This window comes from Hyperolius riggenbachi, chromosome 8, assembly GCF_040937935.1.
Source record: "Hyperolius riggenbachi isolate aHypRig1 chromosome 8, aHypRig1.pri, whole genome shotgun sequence".
Lineage (NCBI taxonomy): Eukaryota > Metazoa > Chordata > Amphibia > Anura > Hyperoliidae > Hyperolius > Hyperolius riggenbachi.
In genome coordinates, this window is record NC_090653.1 from 10,373,444 (window position 1) to 10,397,502 (window position 24,059).

Here is a 24,059-nt window from a genome sequence, read left to right on the forward strand (position 1 = left end):
TGTGAGAGACAGCGCCAGAGAATGCCATAATCAGAAGTCAGGACACTCTGAACGGGCGGAGCGCAGTACCTCCCAGTCACAACGTGAGGTTGTATATGCGCGCCCCGCCGCCCCCGCGTGGTGTTTCGGAGGTACTGCATTCCGCCGCTCAGTGTCCTGACTTCTGATCAGTGATCACGGCATTCTCTGGCGCTGTGTCTCTCATTGTATATGCGCGCCCCCGTGTCGTGACTCGGAGGTACCGCGCTCCGCCGCTCTGCGCTCTGATTAAAAGCATTCTCCGGCGCACTGTCTCTCTCGTTGTATATGCGCGCCCCCGTGCGGCCAGCTGCTGGTACTGCACAGGACAGAGTACTGGCGGAAGTGCTGGCAGAGGGCGGAAGTGACGCTGTGCGGCTGCTGTGTCCCACGTGTGGGGAAGATATGAGTCCAGCCAGGAGCGGAGAGTGAGTACTGGGGGACTACAAGGCGCAGCATGGCCTGCAGGGGTCACGTGGCTGGTTAGTGGTGGGGATAGGGCTGTCTCATGTCAGCCTGGCATGGCTCCCTCTAGAGGGAGAGGATAGGGCCCCCCAGCATAGTTACACTATGGTCCCCCAGCTGTAATGTTCCCCTCCTGTATATGTCTGGTTCCCTAACCCATTACAATTGCCCCAGCAGTGCCCCTTCTCTTACATGTACCTTAGTGGAGAGAGCTGGATGGGGGGAGTGTGTAGCTGCACCCCCCATTCCTGCTCTCACTGGTGGGGGCTCTTCACATGGGCTGTGGAGGTATTTTATTGTGCGACCACAGAGTGAGTCCCACTGGTGGATCCTGTGATGGCCCAGTCCGGGGAGAGGCACTGGGGGGGTGTCAGAGGGCCAGCATCACTGGATAATATCAGACATGTCTTCAGCTGTGATGTTTGGGGCTGCAGGATGGCTGGGGAACGTTACATCTGGGGGTTGTCAAGGTTTGGTGGTTGCTGGCGGCACTGGGGGGGGGGGGGGGGGGGGGAGAGACAGGAAATCGGCATCACTGGATAATATCTGACAATTCCCCAGGTGTGATATTTTGGGTTGCAGGATGGCTGCGGAACGTTATATCTGGGGGGTGTCAGGTTTGGTGGTTGCCGGTGGCACTGCTGGAGGGGTGGGGGGGGGACAGGAAACCGGCATCACTGGATAATATCTGACAATTCCCCAGGTGTGATATTTGGGGGTGCAGGATGGCTGGGGAACGTTATGTCTGGGGGGTGTCAGGTTTGGTGGTTGCCGGTGGCACTGCTGGAGGGGGGGGGGACACCGGAAACCGGCATCACTGGATAATATCCGACATGTTCCCAGCTGTGATATTTGGGGGTGCAGGATGGCTGGGGAACGTTATATCTGGGGGTGTTGGGTTTAGTGGTTGCCGGCGGCACTGGAGGAGGGGGGAGGGGGACAGGAAACCAGCATTATTGGATAATATCTAACATTTTCCAAGGTGTGATATTTGGGGGTGCAGGATGGCTGGGGAACGTTATATCTGGGGGGTGTCAGGTTTGGTGGTTGCCAGCGGCACTGGAGGAGGGGGGACAGGAAACCGGCATTATTGGATAATATCTGACATTTTCCAAGGTGTGATATATGGGGGTGCAGGATGGATGGGGAATGTTAGCAGGTGAGGTTTATATCTGGGGGTTGTCGGGTTTGGTGGTTGCCAGAAGATCTTTCTCACTATTGTTGTATTCTTCAGCAGCGGTCCGGCAGCAGAGAACGCCATGGAGGAGGAGCTATACACCGCGGAGTACGCTGTGAGTGCCAGCGAGGATGAGGTGAGGCTGCCTTCCAGCAGAAAATTATTTATTATGATCTGAGAATGGCAGCTGCCATCCTTCTATACTTTGCATAAATACAAAAACTGCTGATGTAAACTAAACCCTCTTCCCATGTTTCACCCCGCAAATGTGGGCTTTGTCAGGGGTACAAAAGTTCTAGAGTGCAAATTTACATAATAAACACACGTCACATAATGACAGCCTGTTGGCTCTGTCTTCAGCCCCGGTTTTGAGGGGATGAAACATGTTGGGTGTGTAGTGTATGGTGTGTGTGGGTGTTTAGTTTACATTAGCAGTGTGAGTTTAGGAGGAATCATAGATTTTGACAAGTAGGACCAACCTATTAGACTTTACCTCCAACACACTGAACGTTTAATCACAACATTATTGGTGTTTACGTAGTTTTTATCTGAAACAATTAAAAGTTATGTTTTAAATATTGCTCTTCTTGATTAAGTTTAATGTTGTGTATTCACATTTCTGTGTCTCGGCAGGAGGAGAGCGACTCGGAGCGTAAACATCAGAAGCTGCTGGAAGCCATCTCTGCCCTGGACGGCAAGAAAAGGTCCGTGTGTAGTCCGTGATATGTGTTAGTATTTTTATGCATGGCTGTGGTTTGTGTGTATATAGCTGTATCTGTGTGCATGGCTGTGTGTGTGTGTGTGTGCGCGTGCGTGCGTGCGCGTGTGTATCTGTATCTGTGTGCACGCAAGTTGAGGAATTTGTTGTTGTTGTGGTGTGTGTGTGTGTGTGTGTGTGTGTGTGTGTGTGTGTGTGTGTGTGTGTGTGTGTGTGTGTATATATATATATATATATATATATATATATATATATATATATATATATATATATATATATATATATATATATATATATATATATATATATATACACATACATACATACACTCACCTAAAGGATTATTAGGAACACCATGCTAACACGGTGTTTGACCCCCTTTCGCCTTCAGAACTGCCTTAATTCTACGTGGCATTGATTCAACAAGGTGCTGAAAGCATTCTTTAGTAATGTTGGCCCATATTGATAGGATAGCATCTTGCAGTTGATGGAGATTTGTGGGATGCACATCCAGGGCATGAAGCTCCCGTTCCATCACATCCCAAAGATGCTCTATTGGGGTGAGATCTGGTGACTGTGGGGGCCATTTTAGTACAGTGAACTCATTGTCATGTTCAAGAAACCAATGTGAAATGATTTGAGCTTTGTGACATGGTGCATTATCCTGCTGGAAGTAGCCATCAGAGGATGGGCCCATGGTGGTCATGAAGGGATAGACATGGTCAGAAACAATGCTCAGGTAGTCCGTGGCATTTAAATGATGCCCAATTGGCACTAAGGGACCTAAAGTGTGCCAAGAAAACATCCCCCACACCATTACACCAACACCAGCCTGCACAGTGGTAACAAGACATGATGGATCCATGTTCTCATTCTGTTTATGCCAAATTCTGACTCTATCGAGACTCCTCAGACCAGGCAACATTTTTCCAGTCTTCAACTGTCCAATTTTGGTGAGCTTGTGCAAATTGTAGCCTTTTTTCCTATTTGTAGTGCAGATGAGTGGTACCCGGTGGGGTCTTCTGCTGTTGTAGCCCATCCGCCTCAAGGTTGTGTGTGTTGTGGCTTCACAAATGCTTTGCTGCATACCTCGGTTGTAACGAGTGGTTATTTCAGTCAACGTTGCTCGTCTATCAGCTTGAACCAGTCGGCCCATTCTAATCTGACCTCTAACATCAACAAGGCATTTTCGCACACAGGACTGCAACATACTGGATATTTTTCCCTTTTCACCCCATTCTTTGTAAACCCTAGAAATGGTTGTGCGTGAAAATCCCAGTAACTGAGCAAATTGTGAAATACTCAGACCAACCCATCTTGCACCAACAACCATGCAACGCTCAAAATTGTTTAAATCGCCTTTCTTTCCCATTCTTACATTCAGTTTGGAGTTCAGGAGATTGTCTTGACCAGGACCACACCCCTAAATGCATTGAAGCAACTGCCATGTGATTGGCTGATTAGATAACTGCATTAATGAGAAATTGAACAGGTGTTCCTAATAATCCTTTAGGTGAGTGTATGTCTTGTGCCTGTATGCATGAATGTGTGTTGTGTTTATGTAGCTGTGTGCGTGTATCTGTGCATGTTGAGGAGTTTGGTGTGTGGTGTGTGTGTGGTGTGTGTGTGTGTATGTGTACAGTGTGTATGTGTGTGTGTGTCTTGTGTATGCCTTGTGTGTATGAGTATGCCAGTATACATGAGTGTGTGTAGTGCGCATGTATGGAATGTGTATGTTGAGTTCATGCGTGCGCATATTGTATGTATATGCAATGCATCCGGGAAGTAATTCATAGCAGTTGACTTTTTCCACGTTGTTATGTTACAGCCGTATTCCAAAACTGATTAAATTGATTTTTTTCCTCAGAATTCTACACACAACACCCCATAATGACAATAGGAAAAAAGTTTACTTGAGATTTTGGCAAATTATTAAAATGAAAAATGAAAGCACATGTACATAAGTATTCACAACCTTTGCCATGAAGCTCAAAGTTGAGCTCAGGTGCTTCCTGTTTTCCTGACTATCCTTGAGATGTTTCTGCAGCTTAATTGAAGTCCACATGTGGTAAATTCAATTGATTAGACTTGATTTGGAAAGGCACACGCCTGTATAAGGTCCCACAGATGACAGTTCATGTCGGAGCACAAACCAGGCATGAAGTCAAAGGAATTGTCTGTAGACCTCCGAGACAGGATTGTTTCAAGACACAAATCTGGGGAATCTTACAGAAAAATTTCTGCTGCTTTTAATGTCCCAATAAGCAGAGTGGCCTCCATCATCTGAAAATGGAAGACGTTCTAAACCACCAGGGCTCTTCCTTGAGCTGGCCGGCCATCTAAACTGAGAGATCCGGGGAAAAGGGCCTCAGTCCAGGGAGGAGACCAAGTACCTGATGGTCACTCCACTTTTGTGGAGAGATGAGAAACCTCCTTTCCTGTTGCCACGGATGTGTTCTTTTGATCAGTGAAGTTTGTTGTAAAGTGTACCAGAGACGGCCCCTCACAAAGATAATTTTTTTTTTTTTTTACTTACCTGCGGCTTCCCCCAGCCCCATAAGCATGTTTCGCCTTTCTCCCGCGGTCTGCCGTTTAGCTGCAATCAGCTGTGGTAACTGGCTCAGTCGGATCCAGTTTGGGTCTACAGCCCATGCATTGACCTCCTGCGCAAGCACAGAAGACCCCGGGGGACGCAACTAACCCGTTCCCGGGGCTGAACCACAGACCACGGGAGGACGGTGAGGGACTCGCACATGCTTATGGGACTGGAGGAAACCCCGGGTAAGTAAAAAAAAATCTTTGTGAGGGGCCATCTTTGGTTTCCTTTAAAGTGTATGTAAAAAGAGAACTGAGAGCCCAATATAGTGTAGTAAGTCAAGGCAACTGATTAAATGAAACAAGTATAGGGTGATTCTCACAAACCAGGGTTACCTCCAGGCAACCACTGTATAGGCAGGTGAGGAGATTAGCCTGTCCTCACTCAGGATTAAGAAGTCGCCCTCTGTAGACGTGAAGAAAGAAAGGGGTATCCCCCTCCACCAAGGCTGGATATTAAATGTATTGTAAAAGAGAACAGAGGCGCCAGGTGTTACCCGGACATACTGCTGTCGTGTACTCCTATCTTTTATTTGCCTGATGAAGTGGGTTTTAGCCTGCGAAACGCGTTGCGAATAACCCCTAGAGTGTACCCATAAACATTCCTTGTTTTGAATACACAGCCTATTGTGTCTGCTTGTAGGAGGTAAGTCCACCACTGCCTCCTAAGGAATTTTTAAATATTTTAAGTATTGATTTTATTCGTTTGGCACCTCTGTTCTCTTTTACAATACGTTCCTTTAAAGTGTAACTGTCGGGCATAAAATCAAAAATCAATTCTTTATTTTTATCTGGTAAACAAGTAATAAGGATGCTAACCAGGCAATCCAAAAGTTAAATCACTATTACTTTCCCAGAACGTCATTGGACAGCACCCCTGGATGAGACCTGTCTCCCTCCCCACCGTGGACAGGAACTGCAAGATAAAAGATTTGCATAACAGATAGGCAGCAGTATAAGTAAGAGTAACCTACCCTAAAGCCTCAGTTCAGTTTCCTGTCCCGGACGGGATGCGGAGGGAGAGGTCTCCAGGGTGCTATCCACGGCAGGCGTTCGGGGGCAGCGGCTAGCAGGACTCTAGGAAACAAGCTGTGCAGTGAAACAGCCAGAGTCCTGCAGCGTGTGGGAGGCTTCTCCGACGGAGGCAGCAGACATATACGCGCATGCGCGCGAAGGAGGAAGTTCCGGGTCAACCCGGAAGTAGTCACGCAAGTGCGTCCAGCGTGACTCAGAAGACGCGGCAGGGGCTGCGGCGGTGATGGTGAATCAGCTGCAGCTGATTCACTCAGGTATTTTATTGGGGGCAATGTTTGTTGTCGGCAGGTGCCGCAGCTGAGCGCTAAGGATCATTAATCATGTAAAGCAGCAGGTCCGCCCCTCAGGTGATGTCAGAACCCTCAGGGTTATATATGCTAAAAGATCCCTTTCTCACTCTGTTTGTTTGTGAGCATGGAGGACGCAGCTGGGTCAGCTCCTGCGCAGTCTGCCAGGCCTGCCCAAGACCCCTCTCTGGCAAGTACTTATGTTATCATGCTGGACATATACATATATATATATATATATATATATATATATATATATATATAGAGGGGATACTAATGGAAGTATTTGTCTATTTGTTTTTTATAGCCTGAAAAACATGACAAAACGGATAAAGCAGCTACTGGGCAATCTAGTCATGGATCCAGTGGGTCTAGCAAATCTGGGAAGAAATGTGCCATTTGTTTTAGTGGTTTGTCATCCTCATCTTCAAAGAAGCTTTGTCAGGACTGTACTAATAAGCTAGTAAAGGCTGAATCCCCGGTTATATTTAAGGATCTGATGGGCTGGATGAGGGCAGAAATGTCTACTGCCATTAAGGAAATTAAGGATTCTGCTATTTCGGCTCAAACCACAGCTCCTAGCTCTGCGGATATGCCTGGCCCCAGCAGTATGCTTCCTATTGTGCCCAATATCAATGCTGCACCTCCTCTAGTCCCAACTCCGCATACAGAGCCGGCAGGGGCAAGCGGTAATAGAGATAGTGATGCAGAAGGTTCAGAACTTTCAGAAGGAGAAATTTCTGAATTAGAGGAGATACCTGAAGGGGAAGGAATAGAGGGTACAGATAGGCCTCAGAAGTTTGCCTTTTCCCCTGACTTAATGAAGGACCTTTTGTCCTCCATGCATGAAATTATGGGCATAAAATCTGAACAGAAACCATTAACTCCCCTGGATCAGATGTATGAAGGTTTGGCAGACCCCCAGTCACATTATATTCCGGTCCATTCTACTTTAAAAACTATGATTAAGAAGGAATGGGATAATCCTGAGAAGCGGGCCTTTCGGCCTAAGTCCTTATCCAGGCGTTATCCCTTTTCTCCTGAAGACCAGGAATGCTGGGGTCCTCCGCCAAAGCTGGATCCATCTTTTTCTAGGGTGTCTAGAAGATCTGACTTATTGTTTGAGGATTTCGGGAATCTTAAAGACCCGATAGATAAAAAGATGGATAACGTTTTGAGGCGAGCCTGGGAATCTTCCTCATTAACCTTCAAACCAGCAATAGCATCTACAGCAGTTAGTAGATCCTTAAAAACATGGCTTTCAGACTTACAATTTAAAATCGCTAATGGAGCCTCTAGAGAAGAAATGCTCGGGGACTTCCCAAAAATTATGAATGCATCTAATTATATGGTTGATGCGTCGGATGATACCGTAAAGCTGACTGCTAGGACCACAGCGTTAGTTAACTCTGCTAGAAGAGGTGTATGGGTTAAGACCTGGAACGGAGATATCTCGTCCAAATCTAAACTTTGTGGTATCCCTTGTGAAGGAAAGCTTTTGTTTGGGTCTAGATTGGATGACACTCTAGATCGTACAGCAGACAGTAAGAAAAATTTTCCTAGGAAGCGGCCATTTCAGAATAGACGGCCATTTCGGGCCCCCTCAAAAAATGAGCCGGAAAACAAGTCTTCCAGAAATAAGAGATGGGCCCCTTATAGACAACAAAAACCGCGTTTTGGCACCACTAGTGCCAAAAAGACGGCCAAACAATGACGCCATCATTCCGGTGGGGGGGAGAGTGTCACATTTTTTCGAAAAATGGCAACAACTTCTTCAGAACCAGTGGCTACTAAATATCGTGCTAGAAGGTTACAGGATAGAATTCACTCAACCCCCCCCCTCACAACTTTGTCCTAACTCCTTGCCCAAGAAATCAATCCATAAGAATTGCACTCCAAGCAGAAGTGAGGTCACTCCTTCAAAAAAGAGTAATACGAGAGGTTCCAAGAGTTCAAAGGGAACAGGGGTTTTACTCCCCAGTCTTTCTGGTAAAAAAACCTCAGGGGGATTATCGATTTATTCTAAATCTAAAGACTCTGAATCTAATTGTAAAATACAGAAAGTTCAGAATGGACAACATTCGATCTGTGATTCATCTCTTACAGAGCAACGATTATTTAGCAACCATAGACCTAAAGGATGCTTACCTACATCTACCAATCCACCTCTCTTCTCAACAGTATCTGAGGTTTGCCGTGTGGATGGAAGGGAAGGTAAGACACTTTCAATTTATTGCCTTACCTTTTGGATTATCTTCAGCTCCATGGTTATTTACTAAGGTTACAGCTGAAATTTTAGCCCTTCTTAGGTTAGAGGGGGTTAATATTGTTGGTTACCTAGACGATTTCCTATTATGGGGTGCTTCCGCCAGCTCTGTTAGTTCTCAGCTTTCTAAAACTATATGCCTTCTCCAGGACCTAGGGTGGATAATTAATTGGAATAAATCTTCCCTAAACCCTTCTCAGCGACTAGAATTCCTGGGTTTCTGTATTTACACCAGAGAAGAAAGATTGTTTTTACCTGATAGGAAGATCAATACTATTTTTAATAATGTTTTGTCTTTTCAGAAATCAAGGAGCATATCTTTAAGGAAAGCTATGGCAGTGCTAGGCATTCTGACTTCCTCCCTCCCGGCAGTACAATGGGGCCAGTTCCACTCAAGATTTCTCCAGTCGTGGATTCTAAGGTCAGGGAACAGGTCTCTAGCGTCTCTAGACAAAAAGCTCATCATTCCACAGAATATAAAGGCCTCTCTTCTGTGGTGGCAGAAAGCAGTACACCTTTCCCCAGGTCGTCTGTGGAATTATCCACAACAAGTTAACAATTACAACCGATGCCAGCTTGTGGGGTTGGGGAGCCCACTTCAACTCTCAACCAGCTCAGGGGAAATGGAGTGTTGCAGAGAGGTCACAATCTTCAAACAGCAGAGAACTGGAAGCAGTATGGCAAGCATTGTGTCATTTCAACCATCAGATCACAGACTGCCATGTCAAAATAGAGACAGACAACAGGAGTGTGGTAGCCTTCTTAAACAGGCAGGGAGGCACGAGGAGTCAAAGCTTATGGGAAACGACAGCGAGAATCCTTTTTTGGGCAGAAAAGAATCTCAGATCTCTAACAGCAATACACTTGAAGGGTACATCGAACCAGGTGGCAGATTACCTAAGCAGAGAAAAACTGGATCCGAACGAGTGGTCTCTGGATCAGGAGATATTCCACCAGGTGGCATTACAGTGGGGATATCCCGAAGTAGACCTTTTTGCAAGAAGGGGAAATGCAAAGTGTCATCAGTTCTGTGCTCTGTTTCCAAAGGATCTCCCATGGAAGTTGGACGCCTTTACGGTGGATTGGGGGATTGCAAGGATGTATGCCTTTCCGCCAATACCACTTTTATCAAGAGTGATAAAGAAGATTGTCCAGGATCAGGCCCGAGTAATCCTAATAGCTCCACTTTGGCCGAAGAGGCCATGGTTCACATATCTGAAAAAATTAGCAGTTTCAGATCCAATTGTTTTTCCTCTTCTTCCACACCTAATATCGCAGGGTCCAGTCCAGCATCCGGATCTGGCAAGACTACACCTTTCAGCTTGGAACTTGAATGGGGCATGCTGAAAGCAAAAGGGTTCTCAGATGGCCTATCAGAGACTTTGATACAGAGTAGGAAGAAAGTTACGCGTACAATATATCAAAAAGCCTGGAGGGTATTTAGTGAGTGGTGTTTAGAAAGATCTTGTGACAGGGATTCGCTTACATCAGTTTTGGAATTCCTGCAATGCGGATATAAGAAAGGCCTAAGTATAAGTACACTTAAGGTTCAGGTGTCCGCCATCAGTGTTTATCTAGAAAAACGTCTTGCTCAGGAAGATTTAGTGATACGTTTTTTTCAAGCCTTAAAAAGACTAAAACCTATAATAAGAAGAAGAGTTCCTGCTTGGGACTTAAATACTGTATTACAGGGGTTATGTGAGTCCCCTTTTGAACCTTTAACGGAAATTTCAGACAAATTCCTCACTTTAAAGACAGCCTTCCTATTGGCAATTACGTCAGCTAGAAGAATAAGTGAGCTTCAGTCATTATCAATTAAAGAACCTTACTGTATCATCTCGGAAGATAGAATTACGCTTCGCCCTGATGCGGCTTTTCTACCAAAGGTAGTCTCTTCTTTCCACAGGAATCAGGAAATTTTCTTACCTTCCTTCTGTGAGAATCCTACCAATGATAAGGAGAAGAAATTGCATTGTCTCGATGTCAGGAGATGCCTGTTACATTACCTGAATAGAACAGCTCACTGGAGGAAAACAGAGACTATGTTTACTCTATTTGCCGGAAAATTCAGAGGAAACAAGGCTTCAAAGGCAACATTGGCACGATGGATAAAGCAGACAATTGCTTCAGCATATCAGACGCAGGGGAAACAGTTGAAATGTCCCATCAGAGCACATTCCACAAGAGGAATATCAACTTCCTGGGCAGAGAGGGCAGGGGCTTCTATAGATCAGATCTGCAGAGCTGCTACCTGGTCGAATCAGAATACCTTTGTAAAACACTATCGCCTGAATGTATCGGCGGGAACAGACCTTTCTTTTGGAAGGAAGGTGTTGCAGGCAGTGGTCCCTCCCTAAGACTAATATCTTGTATATCGTCTCATCCAGGGGTGCTGTCCAATGACGTTCTGGGAAAGACAACTTTACTTACGGTAACGTCTTTTCCAGTAGTCAGAAGGACAGCACCCCTGCAACCCGCCCTTTCTTGGGTGGAGTAACTATCATGTAAGTAATGGGCTATGGTCCGTGTCATCTATTGTATTAACTGAGGCTTTAGGGTAGGTTACTCTTACTTATACTGCTGCCTATCTGTTATGCAAATCTTTTATCTTGCAGTTCCTGTCCACGGTGGGGAGGGAGACAGGTCTCATCCAGGGGTGCTGTCCTTCTGACTACTGGAAAAGACGTTACCGTAAGTAAAGTTGTCTTTTCTTGTTGATAAATGATCATTCCCCAGTTTACATGACTCTTATTTGGTACACAAAAGAGAAGTTGCTGGGTTGTCTTTTTTTGCTTCTCTACTTCCCCTCAAACTTAACTAATGCAGCCTGATTGGCTGAGGCCTCTTTCCCTCCTGTTTTCCCCACCTACACCTCTGTTCCTCTCTGATTGGCCAAAATTTCTCAGGCTGAGACAATGCACTTTCTATAGTGAAGGGCGGGCAAATCAGGCAGAGGAGAGTAAGGGAGGAAATTACATCACGACTGGCTTCAAAATAGTCACAGTAAATATGGAAACTGTCTAGAATAGGATTCCCTACTTTTACTTTATAACATTCACAGGAATCATAACGTGGACAGTGCAATACATGTTATGTAAGTAGAGCAAGTACTCCTCTACTTATATGTTTTCTTTTTTCCTGAGATAGTATGTCTGACAGCTCCTCTTTAATAATCTTGTTTTCTAAGGTAATGTCAGTGTTCCCCTTCAGTGTTACATTGTACTCTCTGTCTCCCCCTACAGGCGGAAGCTGGCAGAGCGCACAGAGGCCAGTCTGCAGGTGTCTGAATTTGGCATTAGCTCAGAAGGTATTTCCTGTTATTTCTCAGAATTTATGTTGGCTAAATGGCGTCCGTGTATTATGCAGCGTTGTGTGGAGATGGTGAGCCAATCACCTTGGAGCCTCACTATACATGCAAGACTACAAGAGGACAGTGCAAAGCGAGCATCAGAATGTACCCATTGTTATTGTTCCCAAATCTCACCGTCCTATAGCGAGTCAGAGCTCAGTCTCACCTTCCTTAGCGAGTCAGACCTCAGTCTAACCGTTCCTTAGTGAGTCAAGCCTCAGTCTCACCGTTCCTTAGCGAGTCAGACCTCAGTCTAACCGTTCCTTAGTGAGTCAAGCCTCAGTCTCACCGTTCCTTAGCGAGTCAGAGCTCAGTCTCACCGTTCCTTAGCGAGTCAAGCCTCAGTCTCACCGTTCCTTAGCGAGTCAGACCTCAGTCTAACCGTTCCTTAGTGAGTCAAGCCTCAGTCTCACCGTTCCTTAGCGAGTCAGAGCTCAGTCTCACCGTTCCTTAGCGAGTCAGGCCTCAGTCTCACCTTCCTTTAGCGAGTCAGGCCTCAGTCTCACCTTCCTTAGCGAGTCAGACCTCAGTCTCACCTTCCTTAGCGAGTCAGACCTCAGTCTCACCTTCCTTAGCGAGTCAGACCTCAGTCTCACCTTCCTTAGCGAGTCAGACCTCAGTCTCACCGTCTTTTAGCGAGTCGGACCTCAGTCTCACCGTCCAATAGCGAGTCAGACCTCAGTCTCACCGTTCCTTAGCGGGTCAGACCTCAGTCTCACCATCCTATAGCGGGTCAGACCTCAGTCTCACCGTCCAATAGCGAGTCAGACCTCAGTCTCACCGTTCCTTAGCGAGTCAGACCTCAGTCTCCCCTTCCTTTAGCGAGTCAGGCCTCAGTCTCACCTTCCTTTAGCGAGTCAGGCCTCAGTCTCACCTTCCTTAGCGAGTCAGACCTCAGTCTCACCTTCCTTAGCGAGTCAGACCTCAGTCTCACCGTCTTTTAGCGAGTCGGACCTCAGTCTCACCGTCCAATAGCGAGTCAGACCTCAGTCTCACCGTTCCTTAGCGGGTCAGGCCTCAGTCTCACCTTCCTTTAGCGAGTCAGGCCTCAGTCTCACCTTCCTTAGCGAGTCAGACCTCAGTCTCACCTTCCTTAGCGAGTCAGACCTCAGTCTCACCGTCTTTTAGCGAGTCGGACCTCAGTCTCACCGTCCAATAGCGAGTCAGACCTCAGTCTCACCGTTCCTTAGCGGGTCAGACCTCAGTCTCACCATCCTATAGCGGGTCAGACCTCAGTCTCACCGTCCAATAGCGAGTCAGACCTCAGTCTCACCGTTCCTTAGCGAGTCAGACCTCAGTCTCACCTTCCTTAGCAAGTCAGACCTCAGTCTCACCATCCTATAGCGAGTCAGACCTCAGTCTCACCGTTCCTTAGCGAGTCAGACCTCAGTCTCACTGTTCCTTAGTGTGTAAGACCTCAATCTCACTTTCCTTAGCGTGTCAGGCCTTGGGCTTCACCTTCCTTTAGTGAGTCAGACCTCAGTCTCACCGTTCCTTTAGCGAGTCAGACCTCAGGCCTTACCATTCCTTAGCGAGTCAGACCTTGGGCTTCACCTTCCTTTAGTGAGTCAGGCCTCAATCTCACCTTTCCTTAGCGTGTCAGGCCTTGGGCTTCACCTTCCTTTAGTGAGTCAGACCTCAGTCTCACCGTTCCTTTAGCGAGTCAGACCTCAGGCCTTACCATTCCTTAGCGAGTCAGACCTTGGGCTTCACCTTCCTTTAGTGAGTCAGGCCTCAATCTCACCTTTCCTTAGCGTGTCAGGCCTTGGGCTTCACCTTCCTTTAGTGAGTCAGACCTCGGCCCTCACCATTCCTTAGCGAGTCAGAGCTCGGGCCTCATCTATTTTTCTCTTTTTTTTCAGGGTCCGGAGAGAAGATCAGCCTCTCAGACCTCATTGAGCCCATTAAGAAGACCACAGGTCTGTCCACGGTGAAGAAGCACCTGAACAAGCTGAAGGACACGAAGAGTGTGGCGCTTCCACTGAACAAGGAGGAGACACAGAAGGTCCGCCAGTCATGTGATTCTCTGACTTCCCTTTGTTATTACACAGACTGTACAGCGGCTGCACTCCAGGGATGGTCGCTGAGATGCAAATAATTGATGAGGCGGGGTTATGCAAATTCTGTAGGTAAAGAAATGCAACTTGGACCAATTAGAATCGCTGGGACTTTTTGCATTTTATTGACCATCTCTTAGCAAATGCAATAGCTTATGATTTTGATGCCATCAAGTTGCACTAAATTAACATGACATTTGTTCCAACTCAAAATTATCAGCATCCCACTGACCATCTTTAGTTAACTTTGACAACCAGCTCCTGTCCGACATATAAGGATATTATGTTTGAAGAAAATACTATCGTCCTGGAAGCTGCACCACAAATATCCAGCTTCTGTGCACATCTTTAAATCCGTTAGCTTTATGCGTAGTACACACGATGCAATTTTCCGTCCGATTGGCGGTTGAAACTATTGTTTTTGACAGGTGCGATCTGCTCTCCGATCATTTTCATGATCAATTTTGTATAGAAGTGATCAGAAAATCAATCCTAAAAAATGACCGGAGAACAGATTGGACCTGCCGGAAAAAATTGATTTGACCGTCAATCGGATGGGAAATTGCACCATGTGTACCAGGCATTAGAGAAAGTGTTGTAAAGTTCATGGATTGATTCTCAAATATTGTTGAAGTCCCACGCTAGAGGCTAAAAACTCATATCTGAGGTATAAACAGAGATATAAACAGGTATAAGGTACCATTTACTATCACTCAATCTCCATCTCCCTTAAAGAGACACTGAAGCGAAAAAAAAACTATGATATTATGATTTATATGTGTAGTACAGCTAAGAAATAAAACATTAAGATCAGATACATCAGTCTAATTGTTTCCAGTACAGGAAGAGTTAAGAAACTCCAGTTGTTATCTCTATGCAAAAAAGCCATTATCTCTGCGACTTTCAAAAGTCATGGAGAGGGCTGTTTTCTGACATTTATTATCTCAACTGTTAGTTAACTATTTACTTTTCCTCTGGCAGAGGAGAGGTCATTAGTTCACAGACTGCTCTGAAAGAATCATTTTGAATGCTGAGTGTTGTGTAATCTGCACATATTATAGAATGATGCAATGTTAGAAAAAACACTATATACCTGAAAATAAAAATATGAGAATATTTTCTTTGCTGCTAATCTTCTAGTAATTATTCATAGTACACAACCAATTCATTATATCATATATATTTTTTTCGCTTCAGTGTCTCTTTAAATTAGCCATACATGGTACAATCAAATCAATATATTTTCCCATTTCTTTTTCTTTAACCTCCCTTGTGGTAACACCGAGCTACACTCGGGCTAGCTGCCGGGAGCTCAGTGCAGAGCAATGGAGCGCATCGGGTGTTTTCACGCACTCCCTGGGGGACCCAGACGCAGGCAGCCATTCTACTTCCTCTCCACGGAGGCTCTGACTCATTCTGGCAAGATCGCCGTCAGTGATCTCACTACACAGTTACAGCGTCACCTGGAGGACGAAGGTAAAATTGCAGCGCTGGAGCCAGGGAGGTGAGTGAGAGCAGGGGCTGCAGCTGGCATTCTGGCGACACGATTTTAGGGTCTGAAACGTTCAGAAAAGACCCTAAAGTCCAGAAATAATCATACCGCCAGGGAGGTTAAATTGTATAAGAAATAAAACAAAAACTTTTTTTCAAACAAGAAAAAAATGAACAATTTTTCTATTTGTTTGTTTTTTCCTTAAAGTGAACCAGAGACGAAGCACCCTTGTGTATTTTACCATATATATCAGTGGGAATATTAGAGAAAACACCTACCCTGCTCTCTGTTTCATCCTCACTGCTAAAAGTGTCTGTTCTCAGCTGTGATAAGAATCCCGGACTGAGCATTCAATCTGGCGTTGCTGGGAATAATTATAGCTGAGTCATTATAACAGAGCCACAAGGGGGCAGGCTTGGGCTTGAAAAGACATCAGAGAAGACAGACTCCGCTATAAACTTTCGGTAGCAAAGCTAGACTGAGTGCTCAGTCGGGGATTCTTATCAGAGGTGAAAACAGTCAGATTAAACAGAGAACAATGAAACAAAGAGCAGATTAGATGTTTACTGTCATGTTCCCACTGATTTCTAAAGTAAAATACAAGAGGGTGCTTCGTCTCTGGTTCTCTTTAAATGTCTGGTGGGATGTGTAGGAAAAATCAGATAGAAAAGTATAAAAACAAAGTTTTATGTAATCATTTTTTGTCTGTTATTTATGTGATCATTTGTTGTCTAGTGAATAAGTGTATATAGTATATTTGTCCAGTTTTTCCTGATTATTCGATCAAGAAGGAATATTTCACATTTCTCTGGTCGAAAAAAAAACTCTAAAAAATGTAATTGTGTAAGGCCACCTTTAGTGAGGGTGCATATCAGGGCTGTGGAGTCGGTACAAAAATCTTCCGACTCCGACTCCTCAGTTTATGAAACCACTAACTCCGACTCCGGGTACCCAAAATGGCTGCGACTCCTCAACTCCTGACTCCTTAGTCTAATACTTACAGGGCTGTGGATTTTACACACAAATCATCCGACTCCTCAGTTTATGAAATCAACTCTGACTCCGGGTATCCAAAATGGCTCAGACTCTGACTCCTCGACTTCTTTGTCTAATACTTGCCAGGGCTGTGGACTTTGTACACAAATCATCCGACTCCTCAGTTTATAAAATCAGTGACTCCGACTCCGGGTACCCAAAATTGCTCTGACTCCTCGACTCCAACTCCACAGCCCTGGTGCATACACACATCCAATTTTGAGTGACCGATTGTACCACCTCCATGTCGTATGAGAGGCAACATATATTGAATACTATGAGCAGATTGTGTAGGTACGCTCTCATACTACATGGACGGGGTAAAATTGGCCAATTATTGGCCAATCAAAATTGAAGATATTTAATAGGCTTAACACACTGATCCGTGCTGAACTGTCATCTCGTACTTCTCTAGCTTGTGATCCTCGGAGGCTCTCTTTAGCGTTCTAACGTGTGGGATTTTTGTCTTCCACAGATCCAGAGGGTGATTTCGTACCAGAACGCCTCGGAGGAGGTGGCCAAATGGGATCAGATCGTGCGAGAGAACCGCCGGGCCGAGCGGCTGGTCTTCCCTCTCGCCGACGAGCCTCTGAAAACCAATCGCATTGAAGACAAGGTGTCCGGCTGGATGGTGAGTATCTCCATCTCATGATGCTGTCGGGTGACCTCACCGTGTGATGACCGATGACACGCTTGGTGTTATACGCACTGCCAGTCAGCGGCATTAAAGAGAACCTGAGGCGGTTAGTGGGACATGTCATCGCTCTGTCCCCCCCCCCCCCCACACACACCCCCCACCGCGGCGATGTATTCCCCCGAGATCAGTGACAGTATTTGTCGCAAACTCTGAGGTAAACACAGGGGAGAGGGATTCCCTGTTCAAAACGCCCGCCAGGGGCATTCCTGCAGGGTTTCCTGAGCTGCCATTGGGCAGCTCTCTCTCCCTGGCCACGCCTCCTGCTACTCCCCCGCCTCCCTGCACTCTGGGAGAGAATCTCTCCATCCAGCGTCGTGACCCAGAGGTCATGAAAGTGGCGCAGTGCGGGTCACGGGAGCGGCGGTTTTGGAGGCTACCTGATCCGCTCAGCCCTCTGGATCAGGTAGCCTACGTTTTTTTTTTTTATTTTATGAGCCCACCTCAGGCTCTCTTGTGATGAAACGCCATATTAGCTGAATAAAATAAAAAAAAATCATCCAATAAGAAATGACTTATTTAGCCTTCCTATCCTTTTGTTTTTTTGTTCATTGTCAGATGTAGAAGAAATGTGATATGGAAAAAATAAAAGTAATATTTCTGCTGATTTCCATCTTTACTGTTTCTCTGTGATGCCAAAACATATAATACAATTACATTTGTAAAGTGCTTTTCTCCCATAGGACTCAAAGCACATAGCTGTGTCTCAGATTAATACAGGATTGCAGGCTGGACTGTGTTACACAGTTACAGAGGAGATAGTCAGATGTTCATGAATGCCAGAATAAAAGGTGTCTTCAGTTTGGTCTTAAATGCTTCCAGGGATGGAGCTGTCCTGATTGGGTGTGACAGGGAGTTCCAAAGTGTAAGGGGCAGCATGACAGAAGGCTCTGTCTCCAAAGGTTTTGAGGTGGACTCAAGTTGGGAGTGACCAAGTTATTTTTTGGGTCGTTTTTTCAGTTAGATTTTCTGCATTATTTTCTGTAGAGACTGGTCATTTTCTCTGGTGCATTGTCTTCTGGTTATCTCCTGCTGAGTAGAACAATGCCTAATTGCTCAGCAGATAGATGGTTAGATAGATCATTTCCAACATGTTGGAAATTATCTATCTGGCAGGTAAATCTAACAGAAAATTGTATGGTGTGTACCTAACATAAGATTGTGGAGGGTGTGATGCAGTAGTTATAGGCGCATACTTTATCAGTCCGCCGACAGTGAGTACACACGCACTACTGTCTGCTGAAAGTCCGCCCAGCGGGAGGGTCTGACGGACCCGTCGTTGGCTTCTGTTGTGCGCGCACCTTATAACAAGTCCTTCTGATATCCGGGGCACAGATTGTGCAAGGATGTGAATGTCAACAAGCCAACCAAATCAAGGTCAGTGTTAATGGCTGGCATATAGGAGGATGAAGTGCCTGGCAAGCACACTGTTCAGCCTCCTCTGTGATAGAGGCCTTATGGGACTCTATAAGCTGTATGTTATGATAGATACACACCATACAATTTTCTGTTAGATTTACCTGCCAGATCGATTTTTTTTTTTTTTTTTTTTTTTTTCCCCCAATATGTCCAATCTGAATTTCGATTGATTTTTTTTTCTTTTTTCCGATAGTTTTTTAATAGTGTTTTCGACAGTTGTTTTTGGTTTTTTAATCGATTTTCATAGAACTTATAGAAAATCGATAGAAAAAACGATTAAGAAGAGGATTCCAAAAAAAAAATAATTGAAAAATCGATCGAAATTCAGATCGGACATGTTGGAAATAATCGATCTGGCAAGTAACTCTAACAGAAAATGGTATGGTGTGTACCTAACATAAGATAAAACAATGTGCGGTTCACTGAAGATGTAGGGAACTGATAGTCCATAAAAAAAAAAATCAGAAATACAGCCAGAATTTTAAAATGATTCCTGGCATTGGTTTGATATTCCTGCGCTATGATAAATGTCAGATTATATTTTGTTCGACGATTAGAATATTATTTGTTCGCCGTATTTACTGGGCTGATCACCCCTGTATTGAAGGCAAATGGCGTTCATCAGTTTTGTAAACAGGAAACTTTACAGGGAACAAGGGGAGGGGTGGTGATTATTTCATACACGTGGTTTGCTGATTGGCGGCGGGTCATAGCTTTGGTAAGTAGCAGCACACTGAGCAGGAATACAGGTCTGCGAGAACACGTATCACTACATTTTCTGGCGAGATGTGACTTCTGAACGCCACACCAGCATGTGTTAGGGATGGAGTAATGGCGGTAGTAAAGTCTCTCTGTGTCTTACTCACTCTTCTATCCCATCAGCCGCGCACACCGCTCGAGATGGAAGTATTCAACATCCTCAATAAGAACAAGCAGCCAATCACAGACCCGCTGCTGACGCCGGTGGAGGAGGCCTCGCTGAAGGCCATGAGCCTGGAGGAGGTGAGCTCTGCTGCATATTGCTGGAAAATCCATTTACAATTGGGTAGAAAACTCTTCTGAGGGCTACAAACCACTAGAGTGTTTTTTTTTTTTTTTGAGCGTTTAGGGAGCGATTCAAAATGCTAGCGATTTCCCTAAACGCTCAGCTAATGTGAATGGATGGGCCAAATTCCACTGGAGCGATTGCGGTTAGCAAAATCGCTATCGCAGGACATGCAGCATTTTTGAGCGTTAGCGTTTCTGCAATGTAAAGTATATAAATGCTGGCGTAATCGCTCATGAATCGTTATACAGAGCGATTTGCTAGTGTTTATAAATTACTGCACACTGTAAAAAAAAAAATTTTAAACTGAAGGGACCAATCAGAATTAAAAACGCAAATCGCTACACAATCGCTGGCAAAACGCTTATACTTTTTAAAATCGCTGCCAAAAATCGACATAAAACGTTTATGAAATTGCTTACAAAACGCTCATAACGGTATCGATAGCGATTTGCGCATTGTAGTGGGTTCCAGGCCTTAAATGATATTTTCCAAAAGTCCTGGTTTGCTCCGGCGAGGTGATCGCGGTCTGCTAACCGAGGAACTTGTTGGTAATGCCGTGTGCTTTGTTATACGGCTTTTGTACGGTCCGCCCAGCAGCCATTGTGTATTTTATCTTAGGAGATGAAAAAAATAATCTGATTGGTTGTTGTAGGATGAGAAGACATTTGTAAAATGTTACACCAAATATAGAGACAGATGTCCGATGGGGTGATAAATATTCTGAATTGCATGCAAATCTTATGTAAATTGTAATGCCTGGCAGGAAGTGGGAGGGATTAATACGCTGGAAAATATGGCGTCATTATCGTCTCTATTCCTGTACATAATCCAATCGAGTAGCAAGTGTTGAATCTGAGAGTGGGAACCTGCAGGTCGCCTGCTTATGATGTCATATCCTCCTCCCTCAGCTGTTCACATCCTTTGGGAGTTTCCCACTTCAGAGCGCCCACCCTGTGGGAGTGGCCACTAATGTACACACACCTCCCCCTTACACTGCTCCGTAAAATCTTACACCACTCTGATGTTCCCCTCCGATACGCATTCATCCACTCTCCCCCCTTCTAAGGGGTTAATTCATAAAAGTCTGTGCAGGAAAAAAAATCTTGTCGGGAAAATACCGCATTCGGTATTTTAGACTCCTGTGTGCTAATTCATAAAAATGTTTACAGTTGCGATAGAAATGCGGTATTTTCCCGAACTAAGCTGGCTCTAGGCTGGCGGTAACATGAGAAGCTGCCTGAGTTGTTACATTTCTCCGTGCAGAAACAGCATTACAATATAAGAGGCATCCCCAACTTCCCTTTAGATGTGCATTTTTTTGTTGTACTGCCTCTGCTTGCCTTGAATCTGTCTATTAGTCTTTCTAAACAATCTATTTAATTGACACAGCTTAGAAGAACTTCAGGAAATGTTACACATGCAGGCTTTCTGATGTAAAAAAACATATGAAAACAGGTACCCAAGAGGTTAAAAATCATAGCCTGTGGTATTCCGGGAAGCCTTGTTTGTTAAGTTCTCACCGCTGCTGCCTGGGAGATCTGTCTCCATTAACTTTGCTCTTATCCGCACCCTTATCACCTCTTTGATGCAGACGGTAATGGCACAGAGAATGCCGCCTGCTGTAATATTTATGAATTGACATTTACTGGCATGTTGAGATAATCACCGCATAAGGCGGTAATTTACCTCACTGCTCAGGAATTTGAGCTTTTCATGCGGTAACAGCTTTTGTGAATTGACATTTGCTAAGTGCTCAGTAAAGTCAGCTGTTTTCAGCATTATTATGTTTTTGTTTTTTGTAAACACCATTCACCTCCTTTACACAAAACCCTTTAGTCACTTACACCCCTCCGCCATACACAGTTTGCCCCTACCCTCTTTAGCTTACCCTCCATCCACCCATATGACTTTCCCTCTCCTGTTACTCAGTGGTGCATACAACTCACATTGTTCATATATTAGCTGACCTAAGCCCGTGTAAAAATGAGCTCTAGGTCTCTTCACCGCCGCCAGTCAGTGCGCATGCGTGCGCACCTGTCCGCCCAGCTCCCTGACCCTGTGGTCCCAACGGCTGTCCATGCTGCACATGCGCAGTAGCGCAAACACACGGACACAGGGACACTTAGGGATTATTATATAGGATTGCAACTATAAATCTAATAACAAAGTGCCCTCACTCTTATTGATTGGTTTGGTAAATCATCTGTTGGGGTAACTAGCTAACTATCTTCCACGTATAAAATACTGGAGGGGGGTGTGGTTTTGACTTGACATCTTTTCTTTTAAAGGATCACTATTGCGAAAATCATACAAATTTAAAATAACATAAACACACAAAAATAAGAAGCACGTTTCTTCCAGAGTAAAATGAGACATAAATGACTTTTCTCCTCTGTTACTGTCACTTACAGTAAGTAGAATAAATCTGACAGAACTGACAGGTTTTGGACTAGCCCAACTTCCTATGATGGATTCTCAGGGTTTTCTTTATTTTTAAAAGAACTTAGTGAATGGCAGTTGCTCTGCCTAACTGCCCAAAAAGTGTGCAAACAGGTGGTGGTGGTGGTGGTGGTGGGGGGGGGGGGGGGGGGGGGGTAGTCTGCATCTTTATTTAAATCCTTTCCAGGGATTGTCTCTTTAGATATAACTAGCTGATTGCCCGGTGTTGCCCGGGTATGTATTTGGCTGGTGTTGGCTCCGCCTACATTTTCTAACCCTAACACACAATTACTCACTGACCGAGTTTGTGAGCTTTGCGGTCTTTGGTATCAATAATCTGCATTGAAATGAAACAAATCTGATTGGGTGTGTGTGGCTCCACCCCTTTTTCTGAATTTGAACCCCGGTCACCCAATAACCAACTGTACCAGGTTTGAGGCCTGTGCCATTAACAGTTCAAGAATCGTAGCAATTAAATATTCCCCTTGAAAAGCAACAGGTGAAGTTTGATTCACTTTTGTAGGCTCCACCCACTTCTCTGAATATTAATCCCAGTCACCCAGTGACCAACTGTGCAAAGTTTAAAAACCCTGCCATTAACAGAATGGCTGCAGTGTACATTTTCCCAGTGAAATTTGTATTTGTCTCCACCCACTGATGACCCAGCCCTGCCCGGGTATGTATTTGACTGGTGTTGGCTCTGCCCACTTTCTAACCCTAATACACAAACACTCAATGACCAAGTTTGTGAGCTTTGGGGTCCTTGGCATCAATAATTTGTATATTCCCATAGAAATTAAACAAATCAGATAGGCTGTTTGTGGCTCCACCCCTCTCCAGCACTTGAACCCCAGTCACCCAATGACCAACTGTAGCAGGTTTGAGGCATCTGCTATTAACAGTGTAAAAATGGCAGCAATTTAAATATTCCACTTGAAAATCAACAGGTGAATTTTGATTGGCTATTATAGGCTCCACCCACTTCCCTGAATATCTCAGTCACTCAGTGACCATCTGGGCAAAGATTGGGAACCCTAAAATAAACAGTGTAAGAAGGGCTGCAGTTTACACTTTCCCAGTGAAATTTGTTTTTGGCTCCGCCCACTTTTTGTAACCTGGACACAAAGTCACTACTCAATGCCCAAGTTTGTGACTTTTGGGGTCCTTGGCATCAATAATTTGTATTTTCCCATGAAATGAAACAAATCTGATTCACTGTTTGTGGCTCTGTCCCCTTTTCTGAATTTGAACCTCAATGACCCAATGACCGACTGTACCAGGTTTGAGGCTTGTGCCATTAACAGTGCAAGAATGGCAGCAATTTTAATATTTTCCTTGAAAAGCGACATGTGATTTTTGGGCTCCACCCACTTTTCTGATTATTAATCCCAGTCACCCAGTAACCAGCTATGCTAAGTTTGAGAACCCTGCCATTAACAGTGAAGAAGGGCTGCAGTTTACAATTTCCAAGAAAAAAAATCTGTTTTTAACTCCACCCACTTTTTGTAACCTTGACACACAGGCACTACTCAATGACCAAGTTTGTGAGCTTTTGGGTTCCTGGCATCAAAATTGTGCTAATGGAAGCAGTTTATCCAGCAAAGAAATCTGGCTGTTTTTGGCTCCGCCCCTTTACTGAATTTGAACCCCAAACACTTAACGACCGACTGTAGCAGGTTTGAGGCCTCTGCTATTAACAGTGTGAGAATGGCTGCAGTTTCAATATTCCCCTTGAAAATCAATAGGTGAATTTTGATTGGCTCTTGTAGGCTCCACCTACTTTTCCGAATATTAATCCTAGTCACCCAGTGATCAGCTGTGTGAAGTTTGAGAACCCTGCCATTAACAGTGTAAGAAAAGCTGCAGTTTACATTTCCCCATGTAAAAAGTTAGTTGTTTTTGGCTCTGCCCACTATTTCTAATTTTGACATACAGTCACTTAATGACCAAGTTTATGAGCTTTGG

At 44.9% G+C, this 24,059-nt stretch overlaps 1 protein-coding gene across 2 annotated transcripts in view; it reads left to right on the plus strand.

Annotated features, from left to right (window-relative positions):
- Window positions 1–291: 291 nt before the first annotated feature.
- Window positions 292–24,059, plus strand: part of UTP14A (UTP14A small subunit processome component) — a 57,144-nt gene continuing 33,376 nt past the window's right edge. The window contains exons 1-7 of one of the 2 annotated variants that reach the window (XM_068249994.1): window positions 292–446; window positions 1,718–1,796; window positions 2,294–2,364; window positions 11,804–11,868; window positions 13,773–13,915; window positions 16,970–17,125; window positions 19,490–19,609. In XM_068249994.1, coding sequence (XP_068106095.1) covers window positions 307–446; window positions 1,718–1,796; window positions 2,294–2,364; window positions 11,804–11,868; window positions 13,773–13,915; window positions 16,970–17,125; window positions 19,490–19,609 — 774 coding nt within the window. In that variant the 5' untranslated portion in view covers window positions 292–306. The remainder of the gene's footprint in view (window positions 447–1,717; window positions 1,797–2,293; window positions 2,365–11,803; window positions 11,869–13,772; window positions 13,916–16,969; window positions 17,126–19,489; window positions 19,610–24,059) is intronic. The other variant, XM_068249996.1, reaches the window with a different exon arrangement.